This window comes from Myiozetetes cayanensis, unplaced genomic scaffold (assembly GCF_022539395.1).
Source record: "Myiozetetes cayanensis isolate MyiCay16 unplaced genomic scaffold, myiCay2020 scf2-11, whole genome shotgun sequence".
Taxonomy (NCBI): domain Eukaryota; kingdom Metazoa; phylum Chordata; class Aves; order Passeriformes; family Tyrannidae; genus Myiozetetes; species Myiozetetes cayanensis.
In genome coordinates this window covers 10,084,323-10,105,080 of record NW_026087411.1, presented here as the reverse complement: position 1 = coordinate 10,105,080, position 20,758 = coordinate 10,084,323, and the positions used below count along the sequence as shown (strand labels likewise).

Below are 20,758 nucleotides of genomic sequence, written 5' to 3'. Positions count from 1 at the left end.
TAGGGTCTGATGAGAAAGGTATCTATTAACAAGAACAAGGAAACTTAGTAACTTTTATCTATGAGAGCAATTGAGCACAGTGGCTTCATTAACAGTCTCATACTAATTGTAGTGGACATACACAGTTTTAAATTTGGCTTGATTGTGGCATGGCACAAAATCCAAGAACTCTGGGACCAAAAGATCTCAGGACAGCTGGAATCAACTGTGGTGACACTGGTAGATACAGGGCAGGAGCGTGGAGCTTCAGCCTCCCCTGTGCAAGCTCTCCCATATATCAAACCAAAGACTCTGCTGTAAGCTGACATAGTTGACTTTTTGGTCTGAACCAGAAATTGCATCCTATACCTGAAGTCATTCCTATTACGTTCGATTATTACTGAGAAAAGTTAATGCTCTCCCCTGGTGGGTAATTGAGCAGTCTGAGTCAGGAACACAGGTGGGATGAGCTATACCAGGTTCTCTCCTGGTACACACAGCAGTGGAACAGCCACTGCACCTGTTGGAGATTGTGGAACATGTTACTTCTCTTTCCAAATGCTGGACCCCTCCCTGGAGCTGGCATTGGCAAGAGGACAAGCCTGGGCTCCCAACTGTTCCACAGCAAGATAATCAGATGATTATCATCCCTCTCCTCATTTAACCACAACTGAGCAAGGCCAAGCAAGGGAACAGCAGCAAGGCTTATTCCAACTGAACCAATGGATTTCTTGTATAGGAATTCTCCCTGCTTGACCTCAGGGATTTCAGCGGCCTTACATTACTATGGAAGCATTGCTTTCATGCTCTTATCTGTTCTTAGTGCAGATTACCCTTCTTCACAACAAGTAGCACTGAACTCCCCAAGCAGCTTTGAAACCCAGATGTTTCTCCATCAGGCCCAGGGTACAGGAGCTTCTCTGTGCCTCAGAAACAAAGTCACTTCCCACTGCACTGTCTCCCTTCTGTTTACATTTCTAAAAGCTACTGCACTGAGTTGCTCAGAGCCAGCACCACCAGATCTGCCTTGCAGACACAAAACAACTTCCAATTGAAAACTCCTCCTTTATTTGCTGTGTGCAGGGTGAAGCAAGTGATCAATATTTCAGTAGCCTCCTGTAACATCAGATGAGCAAGGCTCCAGAACATCTATTCTTTCACCTTGCAAACTAAGAACTTGCAGTGCACAGGATTTTAAAGAGGGTGCAGTGACAGGCTGGGTGAGAACCAACGGGACAAATAAAGTTTGTATTTTCATCTAACCCATCAGAGTAGAAGCTAAGTGAAAAACAGCTATAACACTATTCTCTTTCTTCTGTCTCTTCAGCTTTTTAATATGATCTGCATATAAAGAACTAATCAAGAGAGAGTCAGAGCTTCAATTATTAACAGAACAACCCACTGAAAGTCATCTGGAGTCCTCCCACTGAGTTATGTGTGTTCCAAGGCACAGCGTTAGACAAGTAAACACGATTAAAAAAAAAAGTAGTGGGAATGATTTTAGAATCCCTGGACTGAATAGGAAAGAGACCCTCATAGGAAATGGTGATGGGAAAAAAAATTAATTTTTCCCTTGAAAACAACCACCCCAAAGGAGGCACAGCTTTCCCCCCCAAGTCTCTTCTCCCTGATACACAGTATCATGGAGCTAAAAGTTATGTCATGGACTTTCCCTTCTATGCAAAGGTTTATTCCTAAGAGTGCATATTAATTGGTAGAAAAGAATGAACACTGGTTTTGACAGTAAACAATTACAGAAAGAGTATAAAGAAGAGCAAACAAGTTAAGCAAAATCAGTTTAGCAGGTTGTGTGCTGATCTGAGTTGATGTTAACTTCATAGAGCAGCATCAAAACCAGAAACAGCGCAGCCCATGGAAGACACATATAACACAAGGTGGTACCTCCCAGCACAGTTCTGAGGTGGCTCTGCTGCTGCATGAAACAAAGATCATCCCCACAAGTTCCTTGTTCTTTCCAGAAGGAGACTATTGTCCTGACTTGAGAGGGTGCAGTTACACCCCCAAACAGCTGCACTTCACTCCCACTGCAGTGCTATAGCTGGGCAAGGCAGGGAAGTATATTGACACTTCACAACATCGACATCCTGAGTTCAGCTGGTGCTCCCTCAGTGTAACTCACAGTGAGCTGAAACGGTCCAGATGACCTTCAGAATTAGCCAAATGTGTAAATTTGTGTCATTCTCCCAAGCTGGCAAACCTGAATAAGGTGGAATGCACCACACAGCAGATTTTTTGCAGTAGCATCAGAATCCAGAGAGATGAATAACAGTGATAATTACTTGCACAGGAAAAGGCTTAAGTGAAAACCATGCAACCCTCAAACACACCTTGCAGCTGAAGTCAGGCCATCATCAGCCCAGCTCCCACTGCTGTTAGCAGGACTCCAGTGCCAACCAGCACAAGAGTCCTGGTGGTGCACAGCCTCCTCCAGAGGTCGACTGTGGGACATTTGTACCATCCTCGTGCTTTTACACCCACAGAAAAAACACTCCAGCACAATACAGAGACAGTAACTGAAATGACAGCTATATTGTTCCACTTGTTCCATGGAGAGACTGTGTAGTGCTGCCAGCATGGCACCTTCTGCTGGTACCAAACAAAACCTCACAGCCTTTGTATTTGAAATTCTTGGAACCACCAGTTTATCAGTGAAATGTTTTCAGGTGTAATCCCTACCCTGTCAGACCTCTGGGCAGCCCTGCCTTCAGGTGAAGACTCAGGCAGCGCAGACACCTGGGTCTGTACCAGACCATCTGAACACCATGTCCGCTTTTGTGCTGTGATTCCCAGGTTTGGCTCTGGGAGCTACATGTAATCTCTGGGCAGTTTACACCTTTCTTTCCTTAGTGCAGTCAGTTACATTTTTACCAGCACCATCCCACTTGCATTCCTGCATTAGCTTGGCACTCCTCCAAAACTGAGCTGTCAGCCAAAAAGAGCCCAACAGCTTGAGGCTTCAGACCTTGGAATAATTTTCTCTTGTGAACTTTATCTCTGAAGGCAGGAAATACTGTGAATTTCTCTTGTAGGATTTAGACCCTATTTATTTTGGATATGTTGCAGTACCCTAATACCAGAGCAGCACCTCTGCTCTTGAAACCACATTGCTTTGAAACATCCAATATGATGTTCAGCTGCTGAAAAAGGGTGGTTTGCTTCTTGCATCACAAGTCCTCATTGTGACTCTCAAAAAGCTCATGGAAAGCGGATCCCCATGACAAAATAAATCAAGCATAAAAATCTCAATGTATACACATGCAGTTACATGTACATTCACACGTGAGGTGACATACCAAGTACCCACACTAGTTACAGTCTGCTTCATGCGTTTCCACAATTTCCAGAGTCAAGTCATGCAGGTGTTTCAGACAGGACCTTCGGTTATTTTCACGTTGGGCTAAATTTCAGAATACGTGTGCTAGCTTTTCTAATGTGTGCTGTTCTATGAAGAGAAAAAGGGTAACTTACCCTGGGCCTTACTTAGGCCAAGATACACGTGTTTCCTTATCTGTAGCAACAGCAAAAGCACAAATTCTACACAGAATCAGCAGGGGAACATCTTCTGGTGTGCCATGCTCACATCATCCATTTAGTGTGACCAAGGGAAAAGAGAAGGGCCTGGATGCTCTATTTTCCAAAGAGGAAAGCAATCCACCAAGGCAGAACAATGCAAGACTAACAATCCAGCCAATTCGCATAACAAAGTGCTAACACAAAATAGCTACTGTACAAATGGCATTCCTTGCAGGGTAAATAATGAAATACTTTATGCTAAAATGATGTTTTTCTCTTGTTGTGACTCACCACACAGTCCCAGGGCTTTCATCACCCGCCTCTCCATGCTGTTGGACATGGATCCAGCTGCGCGTCACCACTGCCCTGGCAGAAGAGATTTCACATCAAAAACCAATTTTTGTTGAATTTCCTAATGCTAGAGGTGATTTGCAAATGATTAAGTGGCCAAACTCGGATAGGAACACGACAAAGAGTCTCAGTGCAGTTATCCCATAACAATTACTGACCCTGACAGGAGCACTGAGGGCTGGGCTGTGGCATCTGGAAATTAGGCACTAAGGGGAACTGAGAGAAAAGAAATACAGAGCACCTGGGCAGTCCCAGTGTTACTGCTGTTGCCTTCTAGAATGACTCAGGCTCCACTGGAACAGTTTGGAGCATTTTTCCCCATTCACTGACATTCTTCTCCTGTTAATAAACAGGTTTCTCCTTCCAGCCCGGACCGTGAACGATTATGTTTCCATTCAAGTCTAACACAGCTCATTTATATTATTGTGCCACACAAACCCTGTGGGGATGGCAGTGCGGTTGGGTCATACACATACTGCTTTTGCAGTGACTCTTAATAAAATTTAGTGTGGCAAGTAAGGTTTGGCAAGTAAGTCGGCAATAAGACAACAAAGGCCACGACACCCAACTCCTTTCCCCGTGTGGCCGCCTCACCCACGGCGGCCCAGGGCCGCTCCGTACCGAGCTGAGGCGACCCACCGGCTGAGGGGACCTGGCGGAACTGAGGGGACCCGGTGGCGCCGAGCGGGGATCCGGTGGAACTGAGGGGACCCGCCGGAGACGAGGGGACTCGGTGGAACTGAGGGGACCCGCCGGAGACGAGGGGACTCGGTGGAACTGAGGGGACCGAGAGGACCGGCCGCGGCTGAGGGACCCGCCGCCTCACGGCTGGCGCCCGCGCGACGCCGTTGCCAAGGAGACGGCCATGGCGGCCATGGCGGGCGCAGAGGCGGGCGGGGGTCCGGCCGCCCCCGGGCTCTCGGGGCCCCGCGGCTCCCGCGGCTCCTCAGGTGAGTGCCCGGCGCTGCCGAGGGGCGCAGCCGCTGCCGGGCTTGGTGGTGACGGGGCAGCAGGGCGGGGGCCGCCGCCTCCCCAGCGCTGCGGAAGGGTTGTGACGGAGCCGGCGGGCTGTGAGGGCTGAGCGCAGCCTCGCAGGAGGGGGACCCGCGCTGCACAGAGTCGCTGTGCTTCACCGTTTCTAAAGGAAATCCCCCCCCGGACATCGCCCCCACCTCATGCCCAGCAGTCACCTCCGTTAGTGTGTCTGCACGGTCACACGAGCGAGTCCTTGGCACGTAGCACCGCGTGGGTCAACTCCAGCTCTCCAGCATCCTCCCTTTCCAGCAGTTTCCCTCCCGTTAAAGCCAGTCTCCTCCACAGGCCACCCCTTCCTCCGAGTGGCAGCCCGAGGACAACCAAACAACGCTAGATTTATCCCTTACCTGGCTTGTCCAGGGTCCTGGGCAGGAGTGGCTGCTCTCCCTGTTCCTCACTCCTGGGTGCAGCAGCACCTCATTCCCAACTCCCCAGCAATCCAGGAGCGTGCCTGGAGCCCGACTCTGCTCCTGGCTGAAGAGCCACCTCCCCTCAGCCCCTGTCCCGGCAGGTGTTGCTCATACACCTGATTGCCAGGTGCTGGCTGGCCCCAGGGCTGATGGGCAATAGTACATCCCAGTTTGGATGAACACTGAGGGACTGGAAGTTGCAAGGCAAACTGGAGACAACAGCATGCACATGTTTTGGTCTAACCCAGCCATAACCTCGGGACTGCCTTTACAGAGCTCAGGACTGGGCCCTGTTTCCCACAAGGCTGGATCTGGGCTGAGAGCTCCACACGACACTGGAACCTGATGGGAAGCGCCAGTCACTCAGTCATCAGCTATTCCTCAGCCCCAGGCAAAGCATTTCTGGAGAGTTAACACCAACATGATCGGCCAATTCATGATACTGGAATTCAGTTTTAGACGAATTTTGCTGCATCACTCCCATTAAACATTAGTCACAGCCAAAATCCAGTGCAATTATTCTTATGAAGCTGTAAATATAGTGTGGCACGGTTACCATATTGGTTCCTTTTATACTGACATATAGGGCTCATGCTTATCTATGTGGCCAGCATGCAAAGGGATTAAATTTAGCAAGTGCTCAGCTATTTTCCCTCACTAAAGATAAAACACGTGAAAATTTTGTTTACTGGTTTGTGAATAGTGATAATTAAAAGGATGTTTTCAACTTGAAATGTTGAAACTGAAAAATGCTGCAAAGTTTTAAGAAGGAGTCACAGCAAAGTTTTAAGAAAGAGTGACAAGTGCTTCCAGCAGCAGTTGGGCACCAGGCTTTGACAGAGAGTCAGAAAGTGAGAGCTCTGGGCATGAGACCTCCCCTCTCTGTCAGTGTACAGCTTGGAAAGCTTTGTGGGAAAAACAGGAAACTGAATAAAATGATTTTTTAAATACTAGGTATGCTGGAAAAAGGATTAATCTGGATTTGAAATGCGTTCACGCTCTCATCCAAAATGATGATACAAGCTGGCAGAATGAAGGTAGTGAGCCTGTTGATGTTATTCAACAGATAAAATTGTTGATAAGCAGATCTTAAAGGCTTGGGATTTAAGATTATGACTTCATGAAGCCCTCCCCAGAGCAGGACTGTCTCAAAGCCACACTAATAATGCGTCATTTTCCATAAAAACATCTGTTACAGATTAAGTGATTAAAAAAATCTATGGAGTATGTATTGGTGGTAGTATTACCTAATGAAGATTTGCAATATCTGTGCTTATACTTACACTTTAGACACCTGAATAATTTAATTGTAACTTCACCTGACACTGGATACAGTTTTCTATCCCACCTGTCTTACTTTGACTCTGCTTCTGTAGAGACTTCCCATAAAACTCGATCCAGTCACTTTCCAGAAATACTGCAAAGAAGTCTTAACTGTCACAGTTAAAATGTTACAGTTGCTTTCATGTAAATTGTTGCTTCTTAATCCTTTGAAGCAAAGACTTTAAACTGAGTAGGGTCTCACTGGTGGCTGAATTGTGATAACAACAGACTTCACTGTTGTGATAAAAATAATTTCACTTGTGTTTATGGAAGTAATTTTATCCCTATGTGAAGTATTAAAATAATACTGTGATAAGCATCTCAAAAGGACCAGAAAAAAACCTAATCAGGCTGAATTTGGACTAGAATTGTAATGGACTGTGCATTACCGTGTGAGAAGAAAGGAAAGTCTGAGGTGTGCTGTCAGACTCATGTCCTGCATGGGGCAGAGGTGGTAGGGAGCAAGTATTACTTATTTCACTTTCACTGATTTCACTTTGGAAAACACAGCGTCCTGGGACATGCTAATTCTGGATGCTTTCACATCAGAGACTGAGTGTAACCTTTGTGCAAGGGCTAGCACTGGCACTGTCCTGAATCTCAAGGATAATCCATAAAATAAATCCAAATCCATTTGCAGTGAATATTATATCCACTTGGGCCTTCATGGAATGCTCCTAGCAGGTTTTTGCCAGCTGCAGTTCTGCTCAGTTCTGTGGCATTACTAACCTACTTCCATGGAGAATGTAATTTCTTCAGTGTTTGCAGCTTCAGGGGAAGAAAGAAGGGAAGAAAAGGCAAGGTTTGGTCTTAAATGAGTTCCTGAAAAAAATGTTGTGCGAATTCCAGATGCAAATAATGAATAGTGGGAAGAAGGGGTCTAGTTCTTGGAAGTTCCTTAGTGCTGCAGGGTGGTGGGAAATGGAACAAGAGAGAGCATTTAAGTTAGTCAGCTCCATGTAAGTATCTTTAAAAACATTTCCTTTCTGAATTTCAGTGGTGTAAGTACTGTAAAAGCCTTCCCTGAAGTACCTTCCTGCTGCTCCTCCTCACAGCCCCTGCGGAGTTTACATCACAACCTTCCCTGTGCTTCGAAGCCAGAAAAAAACCTTCCTGTATTGAGGTTTTGCTCAGAAATAACTTCCTAACGTTTCAGGCTCTAAAAGTCAGGCTCTGTAGGGGACTCTGGTGTTCTGTTCTATCAGGGCATTGCTCTGAAGCAGCCTCATTTCTCACCTCTAAACTTTAGGACTACAGTGCTGCTATAGCTGTAACCCTTGTCAGCAGAATAAAAATCTCTGCATTTATTCCCTGTCACTGGATAAAATTCCAGAAGAAGCAGGTAGGGGTGAAAATGAACAAGCCACAGGTGACAGATTTAAGTTATTGCTACTTAATGATCTCATTGTGCAATGTAAGAATATACTCTGTGTACGTGATCAGAACGAGGGTTGTGTAAGACCTAAACAGAAAGCAAACCAAAACCCAGCTATTCCCTAATAAGACACTGTTCCTCCACCTTTTTTTGTTGCATGTCCTGTAAGAGTTTGGGAGGATGGGCTGACCCCCAAGGCTTGCTGAAGCTGATAGGAAGCTTCCCATCCACTTAGGCAAGCTTCAGAAATGGTCCTTATAATGCCTGACCCGTCCCTGACCCTCCAGCCACATGTGCTGGGAGTAGCTAAAAGAGGCTAAAAAAACTTTAAAAAAACCCCAAACCCAGAATTGAGGCAAATCAAAGCTGGTTTCCAGCACTGCATTTTTCTCAAGAAGCAGTTGTTGCTTCACCTGAGGGAACTTTTTCCCAGGCCAGTGCCCCACCATCTGCATCTTTTTTTCCCCCAAGGTTTTGCTGCAGAGAAATTCAACTTACTGTTTTATGTACGTAGCCTGGCAGGAAGGTCATGCATCGGCTACCAAAAAAAAGGTGCTCAGGTACTGGTGAGGTGGTGTTAGTATCAATTTTAGTACCAATTTTATGTTTCAGCAAGTACAGAGGACACTGTGTGATTATTTTCCCTTTGAAAATGACAGATGATCAGCCTCCCCTTAGGCTTCCAAGTAACTGTAGATTATAACAGTTCCTAGAATGGAAAGCAGTTACTCTACAGTTCCTTAATTTTCTCCTTGAAAGAGACTTCTTCAGAACAGTTAGAAGACTAGAAAGAAAAATTTAGAAAGGTGCTACATGGGTTTATATAGTCTCTATATTTGCTGTATATAATAAAAGGTAATTAAAGCTTAGTGTTCTGTCAAGATAAAGTGGATATCTTCATGCTGTGAACATAGTTTGATTCCTGGTCTTACTGGCATGTAATTATAATCTCTCATCTCTGGATTGCATGTTCTCTCTTCTCTCCCCATGCAGAAATTACTTCCTTGAAAGAAGACAATTTTCCTTATTCCAGGATGTTCCCAGTAGATAGAAGACTTCTAAATTTACAGATCTACAAACTTCTTCAGTGCGTTCACCAGAAAGACAAGAAGCAAATAGAAAAGCTGGTCCAGAAGGGATTCCCAAACCTCATCAATTACACAGAGCCTAAGGAAGGATACAGTGCCTTTCACTTGGCCTCCATGAAAAATGACATTGAAATGTGCCACTTCCTGCTGGAACAGGGAGCTCATCCCAATGTCCACGACGCCATGGGACGCACTCCAGCCATGAGGGCAGCTGAGCTGGGCCATGAGGTGGTTTTGGAGTTATTAGCAAAAGCTAATGCAGACATGACTGCTGTGGATAATGAAGGGAAAGGTGAGCGAGAGAGAGCCCTGTCAGAGCAGAAATACCATAAAATGATCTCTGAATGATCTACACATTTAACCACCCATGTTGTGCCCCACCTGTGGAGAGGAGCTGGGGATGAGGGTAATCCTTACAGCCCAAGAGAAGCCACTGGCCACAACAGCTTTGGTGGAAATGGAAATAACTCCCCCTGAACACTGTAGGCCTTTAAATCACAGGTCTCCCCCAGTACACAGCAGAGAGGAAACTTGTGACTGAGAATCACTTTCCTCCCATGACCTGCCAAATACTAAATTCTGGTTTGCTCCCCAGGTATTTTGTTCTACTGCCTTCTACCTACAAGGCGGCACTTCCACTGCATGCAGATTGCCCTGGAGCATGGTGCAGATGTGAACAACTGCACCACTGAAGGGAGGTCTGTGCTGCTGCAAGCCTGTGAGCAAGCTCATGAGATTAAAGAAATGTGTCTGGCTTTCCTGGAGAGAGGAGCAAGTCCCCATGCAAGAGACCCGGTATGAGTATTTCTGTAACTAAGAACAGGAATGTAGAATAATAACCAGCTGACTGGTGACCTTAAATCCTCACGTTAAATAATTAAGCAGTGAGAAGGGCTCAACTCTGTGGCCATGCCTATTCCCATCTTCTGTACCACCCTTCTTTTGGAGGAGAGGGATTTAAGTCGTCTCCTGGATCCACGTATCCCGATTTAGATTTTGTGCAAATACTTCACAAAACCAAGCTGGAACTGGGCCAGCTCTTAGGAACTGCAGTTCATTGTACTTTAGTGGAGCAGTGCTGATTTGTGCTTTGCCTCATTGTGCCCTTAGGTTTTCTGGGTTCAAATAATATTCACTAAAATGTGAGTCCAGCAGGAACAACCTGATGGGGAATCAAGGCAGGGATGAGACATTAGAAACTTCTCTCTCTTTTGTATGCCTTAATGACTTACTTGTTTGGTTCCTTAATTTAAAAAAGATCTGAAGGACTGAAGCTCTGTTGATAAGAAGATGGAGCTTTTCCTTGATGTTATCCAAAGCTTTTGCTTTGGATCTGTTTTTGCAGTATCCTGGTCATATAATAAGAACGGTTTGCTAGGCTGGCAAAGACAGATATCAGGGAAGAATGTTTGGTTCAGTGGAACAAAATCCATGGATCACTGCTCTCTTTGCCCCTCTCTGGAGTGGCATGTGTTGCTGCAGGCTAACATGATAATAGCAGGTGATCCCTCAGCCAAGATGTGCTGTGTTTTTGGGAAGGTCACCAGATCTGCCAAAGTCAGCCATTATAAAGAAAATAGGTTCTGCTATTTCACAAACATACATCATTATCTAGAAAAAGACAAATCATTAATGTGTTAGAGCGTGAACTTTTCCTCACAGAACAGTAGTGAAATTCCCTGGTTGCTCTGCCTTCCCCATGCCACTCCTCCAGCCATTGCTCCATACTTCATAAGCTGAAGTGGTATTTTGTAAATACGCATGAGAACACGCACACAGAATAAAGGAGTCCTTAACTAAGGAATTGATTTTCACAGGCACTATTCAAGGCACTCAAGCTACCAGTGTACTCAAGTTGCTGGGATTTGACTACTCATATCTTAGCAGCATCATGACTTGATTCTTAAAGCTTACCTGCAGTGTCTTTGAAACTATCAGACTTGTGTCCTTTTCCCAGTAGGAGCTAAGAGGAGACTTTCAGATTTATGCCACCTTGCAACAATCAGATCACATCGTTTCAGCCTGGATTCGCACAAGGAACAAATCCTGACGTGTTTTCTTGCTGCCTGGCAGGCCACAGGTCGCACGGCCGTGATGGAGGCTGCAAGGGAAGGTGCCGTCGAGGTGGTGCGTGCTCTGCTGGCCGGAGGAGCTGATGTGAACCTGTTTGACTTTGAAAGACACAGTGCTGCACATTTTGCAGCTAAAGGAGGCTTTTTTGAGGTATGGTCATTTGTGGTGTTAAAGCACAGTCTTGGGGGGGCAGGGGTTGAATCCAGTATCTCAGCTTATCAAAGCATAATAATCAGCAATCAAAAGCAGCTTCTTTTTAAGTACCACACGAATCCAGCAGTGATAGATAGGCCAGACAGTGAGCTGGCAGGAATGGAGATTGTCCTTGGAGTCTAAAACTGCCCAGGGTTTCTGTTTCCTTGGTTAAATAGGCATAATACTGTAGAAAACATTAATGTTACATGTGCACTGATCAGCTGGACAAGGGAGAGAACTTTGCTGTGTAAAATGGGAATATATCATATGGCATTTATTTGTAAATCAGTCTCACATTTTCCCACTTTAACAAACAGACAAGATCAATGGTGGCACTTTGTTTTTCTAGATCCTGAAGTCTATTTCAGCTTATAATGGAGACTTGAAACTGATTGCCATGAATGGCAACACGCCACTTCACTACGCCGCAGAGGGAGGATTTGCAGATTGCTGCAAGTATATAGGACAAAGAGGTACATTAAAAATAAGTTACTTTGCAACTATCATCTGTATGCTATTTCTGTGCTAAAGGAAAGTTTCATTTGGGCACCTCTGAAGGACTTTGTCGCTCGGGTACCACGTGGTAAAAGTGATTCTCATTAAGAAGTGCCTGACAGAGGCTACTATCTCTGGTGGGTGAGAAAACTTTTCTCAAAGAAAGCAGCAGAAACATCAGGGGGTTGTATAACTTTGTATTGGACAGTATTAACTAGTTCTGGTTTTAGTTGTTTTTAGATGTATTTCATTGAAACTCCCAGCAGAAAATGAATTTTTGCTTTGCTGACAGTTTAAAACAAAAATCTCTGTGTAGTCAGGAGGAAAACTCCATGCCTGTGGGTATTGAAACAAACTCCAAAGCAGCTGTGATCCCTTCCTGACATAATCAGATGATCATAGCACTTCCAGCTTTGATTCAAGAGGACCATGAAAAATCCCATGTTCTGTTCTTGTGATTCAAAGTGATCCATTGCCAAATTGTAACGCTGGGGTATAGAACACTGAGTGATATTTTCATCTTTGTTTGTTTCTTTTTAATCTTGCTCACCACTCTGAGTAAAAATGTGAAGTTTCCACTGAACTTCTGCTTTTCTATACATATTCATGAGTGCCTGGAAAAATAGAGCATGGGTTGCTCAGTGCTTCTCCCATTGGGGAAAAAATATGGACATGTGGCTGACCTTCCAGTCTGGGATCAGTGATGTGGTTCCACCTACTATGGCTATTTATAGTTAAAACAGCATGAAATTGCAGACCTGTGGCACTGAGTTACCTGCATATCACAAGTTTCTTACATGACATAATTAGGAATTCCACTCCACTATCAGCTAAACTGTGTCCACATTTTAGGCTGTGATCCTACGTGGAAAAACCTGTTACATCAGACCCCAAGAGAGGCTGCCAAGAACGCCGGTTTCAAAGCAGCAGTAACGGTTTTGCGTAAAGTCGAAAAAGGCTTTAAAAAAACGTTGTCCCCCGATGAAGAGGCCTCTGTCTGGCACCTCAAGCTGTACGACTGGTCCTTGGAGCACGAGGAGTCCCTCCGCAAGGAGTTTGAGGCTCTCCTCCAAGAAGATGGGATGGTAACCAGAGCTGACTTTGTGGCCGTTATTCAGAAGCGCTGGGGCCTCATGGGCACTGAAGAAATAGAAACGATTGCTAAAATGCACGAAGTGCCCCCTGACAGGATCAACCTCGACGAGTTTTTTAAAGGCTCCAAATACCTGGAGAAAAATTTCCTCATGTCGTCCTTTGGGCCCAAAGCCAAGAAGCAGAAGAAAGGGGCGAAAGCAAAAGGCAAAAAAGGCCTCCCTGTGCCCGTCTGTGTCATTCCAAAGAGGGAATATCCACGTGGGGAAGAGGGCTTGCCTGTGTACCTGGTTGAGGCTTTTCCAAACATTCCTGCTGAGGAGAGATTTAAACGGGACCACCCCTCTGCCCACCCCGTGCACGACGACCGTGTGTGGTACCTGGAGGAGCCAAGGAAAACGTACATGGATATTAATTACCTCGTCAGGGCAGGAGACATCGTGTCCCTGCAGAAAGCATTTGAGGAGGGTGTGCCAGTAGACATAAAAGATAGATATTACAAAACACCTTTGATGGTTGCATGTGCTAGTGGGAACATGGTCCTTGTGCAGCTTCTTCTGGAAAAGGGGTAAGATGATTTCTATTTAATTGCTATGTTGGAAAGGTTTTCAAAAGCATATATTTCCCATATGCAACAGGTTTGGGGTTTTTGCTTATATAACATTTAATATTAAAGTTAGTTCCCAAAAGATCCCAATTCACAGAGGTTTAGTGTATTATTTTGCACCTTTTATTACCAGGGAAGTGAAAGCACCCAAGAGGTAAGTTCCCCAGGCCTGAAATTTTCGGTGTCTGGGCTGTTGACCTTTGGTCAGCTGCAGAGTTCTGTTGGAACTGCTGTTAGTTCATGCCTGTGTCTCAAGCAGTGCATCCTCAAAACTGAACACTCAAAGTGGGGTGAATGATTCTGGGGAAATCTGGCTGAAGTGACTTGGCTGAAACCATCGAGGTGATCCTGGACTTCCCTGTTCCACGTGCCAGGGCCTTTGCATGCAAATGTTCCAGGCCTTATCATCACTTTCCTCTGCAGCTGAGGCAGCAGGATTTACACCAGAAGCCCCTGCTGCTATTTTAGTCTGTTCCTCCTTTAGAAGTGCTTCAGCAATTTTGTAGCCTACAGACACACTTGTGAAAAATCTCCATGATGGCTTAAAAATGAAAGCAATTTCAGAAAGATTCAGTCATCCTTGTGTAATAGCATAATCTCTTCTTAATGTCCCACTGCTGTAGTGCTACAGTCATTCACACAAATGCTTAAATGAACATTTTTCAAAGATATTTATGTTAACTTTGTTCTTTACCCATAGAGAGAGCTATTTTTAACATTAATATCTCAAGGTAAGTGACTGTGGTTGTTGCTCTGGTTCCTGCAAAGATTAACAGCACGTGGATACACACCCTGGTAATTACACTGACATTCCTGGAGCATATGGAAAGTTGTGTAATGTGTATACTCAGGTTTTCCAAAGATAAAGATGTAAGAGCTACCAAATTAATCTACCAAATTAATCTCCACTACTTTTAGCAAGCCTCACTAGACAGCACCGGAGTCACATCATATTTAACAGCGAGACCTAGAAACGTAATAGCTTAGCTTAAAAAAATAGTACCATTTCTGAGATTTTTAAATTGACAGAAATGAAAATGGAGAGGAAAATTACCAGTAGTGTTTTGCTTTGCATCTCTCAGCAGCATAGACTTTCACTTTGGCATGGGCATTCAAATCCTTTTTACAATACAACCTTTTCAGTACAGTATCACAAACACATACAGAGCAGAAAACAAAACATTTTTTCCAGAACTATAGAAAGTTCCAAGGTTTAAAACCAAATTGGTGGTATCTACTTTCTATCTTCTTCCAGAAAGACTCAGAAGCAAATGAAATTTGGGCTAAAGGTAAACTCAGTGCTTGAACAGAGAAAACACAAGAATTTTTAAGTCAGTGCTGCCTATTCCCCTTGATCAGTTTTTCTGATAGAATGAAGTCAGAAAAAAGGATTCAGGGGCAGACAGAGTGTGAGAACAGGCATGGAGGTTGGGTTGAGAGAGAAAGTGGAATAACTGGAAGGAACAGCTTATCTTAATGAGAAATATAAAGGAAAGGGAGACTGCATACTAATAAACCACAACAGCTTAGCAACTGCAAGATAACAGAGGTAAAAGTCAGGGGTCGGGGGAATTTATTGTGATAAGATCTTGGCAAAGGTAGAATTCTGAAAGAGATTAAAAATTTAACCAAGGAAAGAAGAACAGATGAATCTGTGCTTTTCTCTAGACTTCAGTATTAATCACCTGACCTGAAGAGCAAAAAATTACCCCTGGAAGCAGCTTCCCCTAAAAGTTTTCTTCCCTCTCCCTTCCTCCCTGTCTTTTGGGAAGACAGCAGCTTTTTGACCATAGAGTAAGAGGGACAGTGACCTTAACTCCATTCAGAACCTCTGGGGCTGTTAATACTTTTCTTCTTCATCCATTCATGCCAGCATATTGCAAATATCTCCCCTGAACTAGCCCTTGCATCCTCCAGAGCATCCCAGTTTTAATTTGGCACCAGAGACAGATCTACTACAGTGACTCAGTAGCTGAGAAAGTTTTCCATGCTCAGAGTTCTGAGGCAGAGCTTCTGTAACTCATTTGCCAGAGGGAGAAGCCAGTGAACAGAAGTGAAGCAGGCAGAGGGCAGCAACACGGACAGGAAAGGGAGAGCTGAGCATCTTGTGCAGATGAACTCGGCACAGCCACACATCAGGCAGCGTTGCCACATTTCGTAGCACCTCTTCTTGGCCCAGAAACACACTTTTTTGAATTCCTTGATCTGCTCTCTGCCATTCCCAGTGAAGCTGGAGCACAAACACTAGCAGCATTTTACAGGACTGAGGTGTCTGAATGCCTGTTGTTTTTCCTGCACCTGTGAAAACCCCTACCTAGAGGACACTGTTGGCTTGGAGTGGGACACGGTCACCACCCCGACACACTCCTACAATTAATATCCCATGAGGAGCTCTGTATCAGACACCCAAATGGTTTCAGAGTAGCAATATGAAAACAGCCATTGACATGGAATAGGCCATTGCTGTGGGCAGTTCCCACGGATTGTCCTTGGAGCTGGGCATGTTATTTTAGCCATTAAACAGCTTCACCTGCCACAACAGCTCTTCCTCTTGTGCAGGGCTGATGTAAACATGACAGACAATTTCCTGTGGACTCCTCTGCATCACGCTTGCTCTAATGGACACCTGGATATTGCTGAGGAGCTGGTGAAGGCTGGAGCAGCAGTGGATGCCCTTGGAATAGGCAATACCACCCCACTGATGAGAGCCATCGAGGCCTGCAGGCTGGACATCGTCTACTTTTTAATCACTGCAGGTGCCAACATCCAAATCACAAACAGCAATGGTAACTATCAATGTCTCCAAAAGAGGCTGTTTCTGTATTGAAAACACTGAGTTCTGGGAACACTTTGTAAAAGCATTCTGAATTTAGGACTGCTATGAGGATCAGGATGAAGGTAACAGGTTCAATTAGTTTTCTACAGTGTGGAAACAGTGTTGTAAGTAGTCAGCTTTCCTGGGTTTTATGCATCTAGAAAATAAAGTAACATAATTAATTACCCAATTAAGGAGGCTGTTGCTCCTCAGAAGATATATACAGAGTTATAAGTGGCTTTAATGAAAACATTCTATCTAATTATTATTATTATTTGAGGGAAAATTAGATTTCAGTTGTGGCCGGTGTGTACTCTGCCACCCATTTAAGTGATTTATTTTTAGGCACAGACAGCTCTGGTTAAAAAAATTCCCTGCTGCTCTACATAAATATTACTCCCTGGAAACACAAATCTGAACTGATACTGAAATGTTGCCTCCTCGCAGCAGATCCCTCATTCAGTGTCATTTCCCCTGTTTCCGCAGTAATTTAAACAGTAATTTAACATGCATCCCATTTGCAGCTCTTGCTGCAATATAGGAAGAAACATTTCCCCACAGTGAGACCTCCCTTGCCAAAATGCCATCAGGTGAAACCCTGCTAGTAGAAGGGATGTATATTCCTTATTTCTGGCACCATGTGGGGGTTCTGATTCACACAGCAGCTCACTCTCACAGATAATTTACAGCCACAGATCTCACAGATCCAGGAGAGGGGTTTTTTTCCTTTATTAAGCACTGAAGGTGTTCGGTCCCATTTAAACCACGGGGCTTTCCCTTGCCACAGCTACAGGAAGGAGACAGCTACAATAACTTGGTCTGCATTCCTAACCTTGTACTGTGCCAGCCATTTCCTAGTGCTAAATGATCTCAGAGATCAAAATGACAACCTGCAGGACCAGTATCTTAAGCTGAAAATGTCAGGACATTAAGAACAAAGCAACCACTCCAAGAATTCCTGCAATATTGGGTTTCAAGGCTCATTTCTGCAAGGTCTTACTTCTGCAAGTAATGCTGACAACTGCTGGCCCTCACACCAATGTCAGGCACACTGCTGGCACATGGAATTAATACAATAATTAATAAAATAGTAGCCAAATTAAATTCGGTTGACTGTACTGTCATTACAAAATTGCAATAACAAGTACTAACATTAATTTTCACGGTTTATACGGATATTTATGTTTTTAAATACAGGAAAGAGTGCTCTTGATATTGCCAAAGTATTTGATAATGCTAAAATAATTGATCTGCTCCAAAATCTTCTGGATAATTTGGCAGAACCAGAAGAAGAAGGAAAGGCAGCAAAAGGTGGGAAGCCAAAGACATCAGAGAAAAAAGAGGTATGAGAGATAGTAACAAAGGACTGATTTGCTAATAGTTAGGAGAGTGCTTCTGTCTTTCTTTGCCACCCATTTCTCCCTAAAGCTACAGATCAGGCTGCTTTGTTAAAGTATTTTCAGATGCCAGTACTTGTTCTTGTCAGTACTAGTACTCGTTCATCAATTAAAATTTTGTCTCACTAATTACACAAACTTCATGAGTTCCCCAGACCCACATAAGAATTATTCCCTCTGTTGCTGACAGGACACAGAAAGATAGTTCCTGTTCTTTTTCCCTCCTCCTGAAGTTGATGATCATCCAGCTCTGTTGTGGTAAACACTGAACGACTGGTAACCAAGTGTCCTTCAGCAGTCCTGCCCTGCACACTGTAATGAATATGGCCCAGTAAATGCTGGTTCACCCCTTTCAGAGTGGTTTGAATGCCAGGGACAGCACAGGACTTTGACAGGCAGGAGGAAGACCTTAGGGGCTTGTTTATTTATCACCTGCCAGAGGATGGAGTCACCAGCAGTAGGAGGTGACTGTCTTGTGAGTCATAAAGAGCAGTTAATGGTTTGGTGCCCAAGGAGGAGATGAATCCTTTACCTTTCAAAAAGGTTTGCCCTCGCAGTGTCTGGTTTTAAAAAATAATATCAGCTTTAAGAAAAACAGATTCTGAACAGATTAAGAAAAGTCCACTCACAGTAAGGAATTGCAGAAGAGCTTCAGAAGATGGAGGATGTGTGTCCTGCTTCTGAGCACGATGTGTTGGTATAGCTGGTAACTTCTCTTCCAGCCTCCAGAGGTATCTCTGCCAGCTGTAGAAAAACCTCTTCCTGAGAAGACACTGCGTTCCCGAAAGGCCAGTGCTCGGAAGCCCTTGGTAACAAAAGAGAAGGACAAAGATGACATCAGCTTCAAACCCAGAAAAGTAAGTACAGTAGCAAAACATGAGGGCAGTTTCACATTAATTTAAAGGTAGACCTTGCTGAGATCGAAATCCAGAACAATCCATGACTTCACAATGAAATGACTTCACAATTCAACTGCCTTAGAGATGATGTGCCACAGGTTGGAGAGGTGGCCACAGAACAAAGGTAAATGAAAGAGTTCATGGATGTGTTTTATATAAATACATATATATTTATATAAAACAAATTATTGTGGAAAACAAGCTCTTATCAGATTTTAAAACAGGGTTCAAGTGGACCCACAAATGCAACTACATTCATGGTGTGGATTTTCACACTCTTATTTTTAAAGGATAGGAGTCTGTACATAGGACGAGCACCAACTTCTAACTTGCCTTCTTAATTAGTTATCACATGATGAATTATGCCAGTGACAGTTACTAAACTGGATGGATCACAGTACACTAAATATTTACTTCCTAGAGTTAGAATACCGGAAATATAAATCCTCTGTCAGGGACCTGTTAATCCTCACAAATAACTGAGAAACAGATGATTGCATAGAGTAATTTTTTAAATATTTTTTTTTCTCCTTCAAAAGGAAAAGAAAAACACTTCTGGCTGAGGAGTTGTGTTTGGAGTTTGTTTATCATTTCCCTAACCCTGATTTGTGCTGGTTTCTGCAATGGTCTCAGGGGACTGAGGCTGCATTGCCTGTGACTATACAGCTAATTACTATTTTTCACTTTGAGGACTGTGGGCCCGAGTCAGTAATTTTAAATAATTACCTTGAAATCTTTCCCACATTATCTGTATCTGAGCCCGTGGCATATTGTAGATTGGAAGTGACAAGAGAATGCCCTGCTTGTTCATACACAAATTGTCACATCTTCTGCTGGGAGGCCACGCTGGTTTTCTTCTATGCCTCAGAGTGCAAAGGAATGCTAGAACACAGCTCAGTTTGGCTCACAGCACCTTCTTAATGTTCCTGTTGCAGAATTCACATCCCAATTAACTACAGATATCTTTATTTTGTAGCTATGGAGCCCTGATGCTGCAACACTGGAGCTTGTAAGAAAGCAAGAATTCCTCCGCGAACGCGCTGCTATTTGTGGTCACTTAGAAGGTTTTACAACCCTCTTTAACAGAAAATTTAAGGATTAAGCCCACCAGCTGGAAGAAGCTACTTCAGCATGTATTTTTAGGAGACAAAGATCTAAAAGGCTACTCCTCTGCAGGGAAGGAATCATGCAGTGCTCAGTAAATATGTCTCGGTTACGATAAAAGAAAATCATATCAAGCTTTTCCTCTATAGAATATGTTGCTTACACGCGATCTTTTGTTAAGGGCTTAGTCTGGTAAAAGGTTTATCCTCATGTCTTGGAGCTGGTTCAGCATACTCCATGGAATAGCTGCTCTTGTGACACACACGTGCCCTTTGTAAAGGTCTGGCTTTATAAGGCTATTTTTTATCCCAACACAAAACTTCTTCCTGGAAGATTACGTTACCCTTTTACTTTCAACATATAGGTATGAAGACAAAATTCAGTAATTAGCTAAGACAGGTAAGTGGTTGTGTGCAAAGGCAACAGAAAGCTCAGAATTTACAACCAGGGCTACTACTCCCTTTTTTAACTCCAGCTGCACATCCAGATGGGATATTTAGGAGAGAAGCAAGGCAAATGCAAAGCAAGGAGCCGTATTTAGAGAGATACTACTTCCAAATGCCACTATTGACCATATTATTTGTATGAACGTGGTCGTTCATGAGTAGTTTATGACAAGCTGTTAGGCAGAGAAAGTATCCTGCTACATGTCGCATTTTAACAGTTCAGTATAAAGACTTTACAGGCAATTGAGATATAATTTCGAGTTTCAGCTCTCTTAGAACTCTTAATATCAGTGTATGATTTTTGTCTGTCAGCATAAAACTTCTGCTGGCTGCAGTTGAGTGTAAATAACAAAATAGTAGTGCTTAAGTCGTAGAAGGCAGTGTGGGCAAGGAGCCCATGAACAATTGTAAATACAACAGCATCTCTGAAAGGAGAGGCAAAGGGGCAATTTGCTAAAAGTAGCCATCAAAATAAAATCAAGCTGCACAGTCAGAAATAATAACTCATCCTGTAAGGTAGAACTGTGTTTCTGGCAGAGT

General features: G+C 43.9%; 2 protein-coding genes across 2 annotated transcripts in view; one reads left to right on the top strand and one right to left on the bottom strand.

Moving 5' to 3' along the window:
- The window catches only part of PAK5 (p21 (RAC1) activated kinase 5), a 154,337-nt gene extending 150,483 nt beyond the window's left edge, over window positions 1–3,854 (bottom strand). Inside the window, exon 1 of the mRNA XM_050315006.1 lies at window positions 3,805–3,854. Within this exon, the coding sequence (XP_050170963.1) occupies window positions 3,805–3,853 (49 nt within the window). The 5' untranslated portion in view covers window position 3,854. The remainder of the gene's footprint in view (window positions 1–3,804) is intronic.
- Window positions 3,855–9,026: 5,172 nt separating this feature from the next.
- On the top strand, window positions 9,027–20,111 carry ANKEF1 (ankyrin repeat and EF-hand domain containing 1). The gene is made up of 9 exons (XM_050315005.1): window positions 9,027–9,387; window positions 9,691–9,890; window positions 11,169–11,318; window positions 11,713–11,836; window positions 12,711–13,518; window positions 16,117–16,343; window positions 17,570–17,715; window positions 18,492–18,626; window positions 19,645–20,111. The coding sequence occupies exons 1-9, from the start codon at window positions 9,042–9,044 to the stop codon at window positions 19,768–19,770; spliced, it is 2,262 nt and encodes a 753-aa protein (XP_050170962.1). The 5' UTR covers window positions 9,027–9,041; the 3' UTR covers window positions 19,771–20,111.
- The last annotated feature ends 647 nt before the right edge of the window (window positions 20,112–20,758 follow it).

Excerpts from the sequence above, each read along its gene's own strand:
- ANKEF1 (XM_050315005.1), top strand. The coding sequence starts at position 9,042 with ATGTTCCCAGTAGATAGAAGACTTCTAAATTTACAGATCTACAAACTT. Across the intron at positions 11,837-12,710 it reads CAAGTATATAGGACAAAGAG|GCTGTGATCCTACGTGGAAA; the intron begins GTACATTAAAAA and ends TCCACATTTTAG. Across the intron at positions 16,344-17,569 it reads CCAAATCACAAACAGCAATG|GAAAGAGTGCTCTTGATATT; the intron begins GTAACTATCAAT and ends TTTTAAATACAG.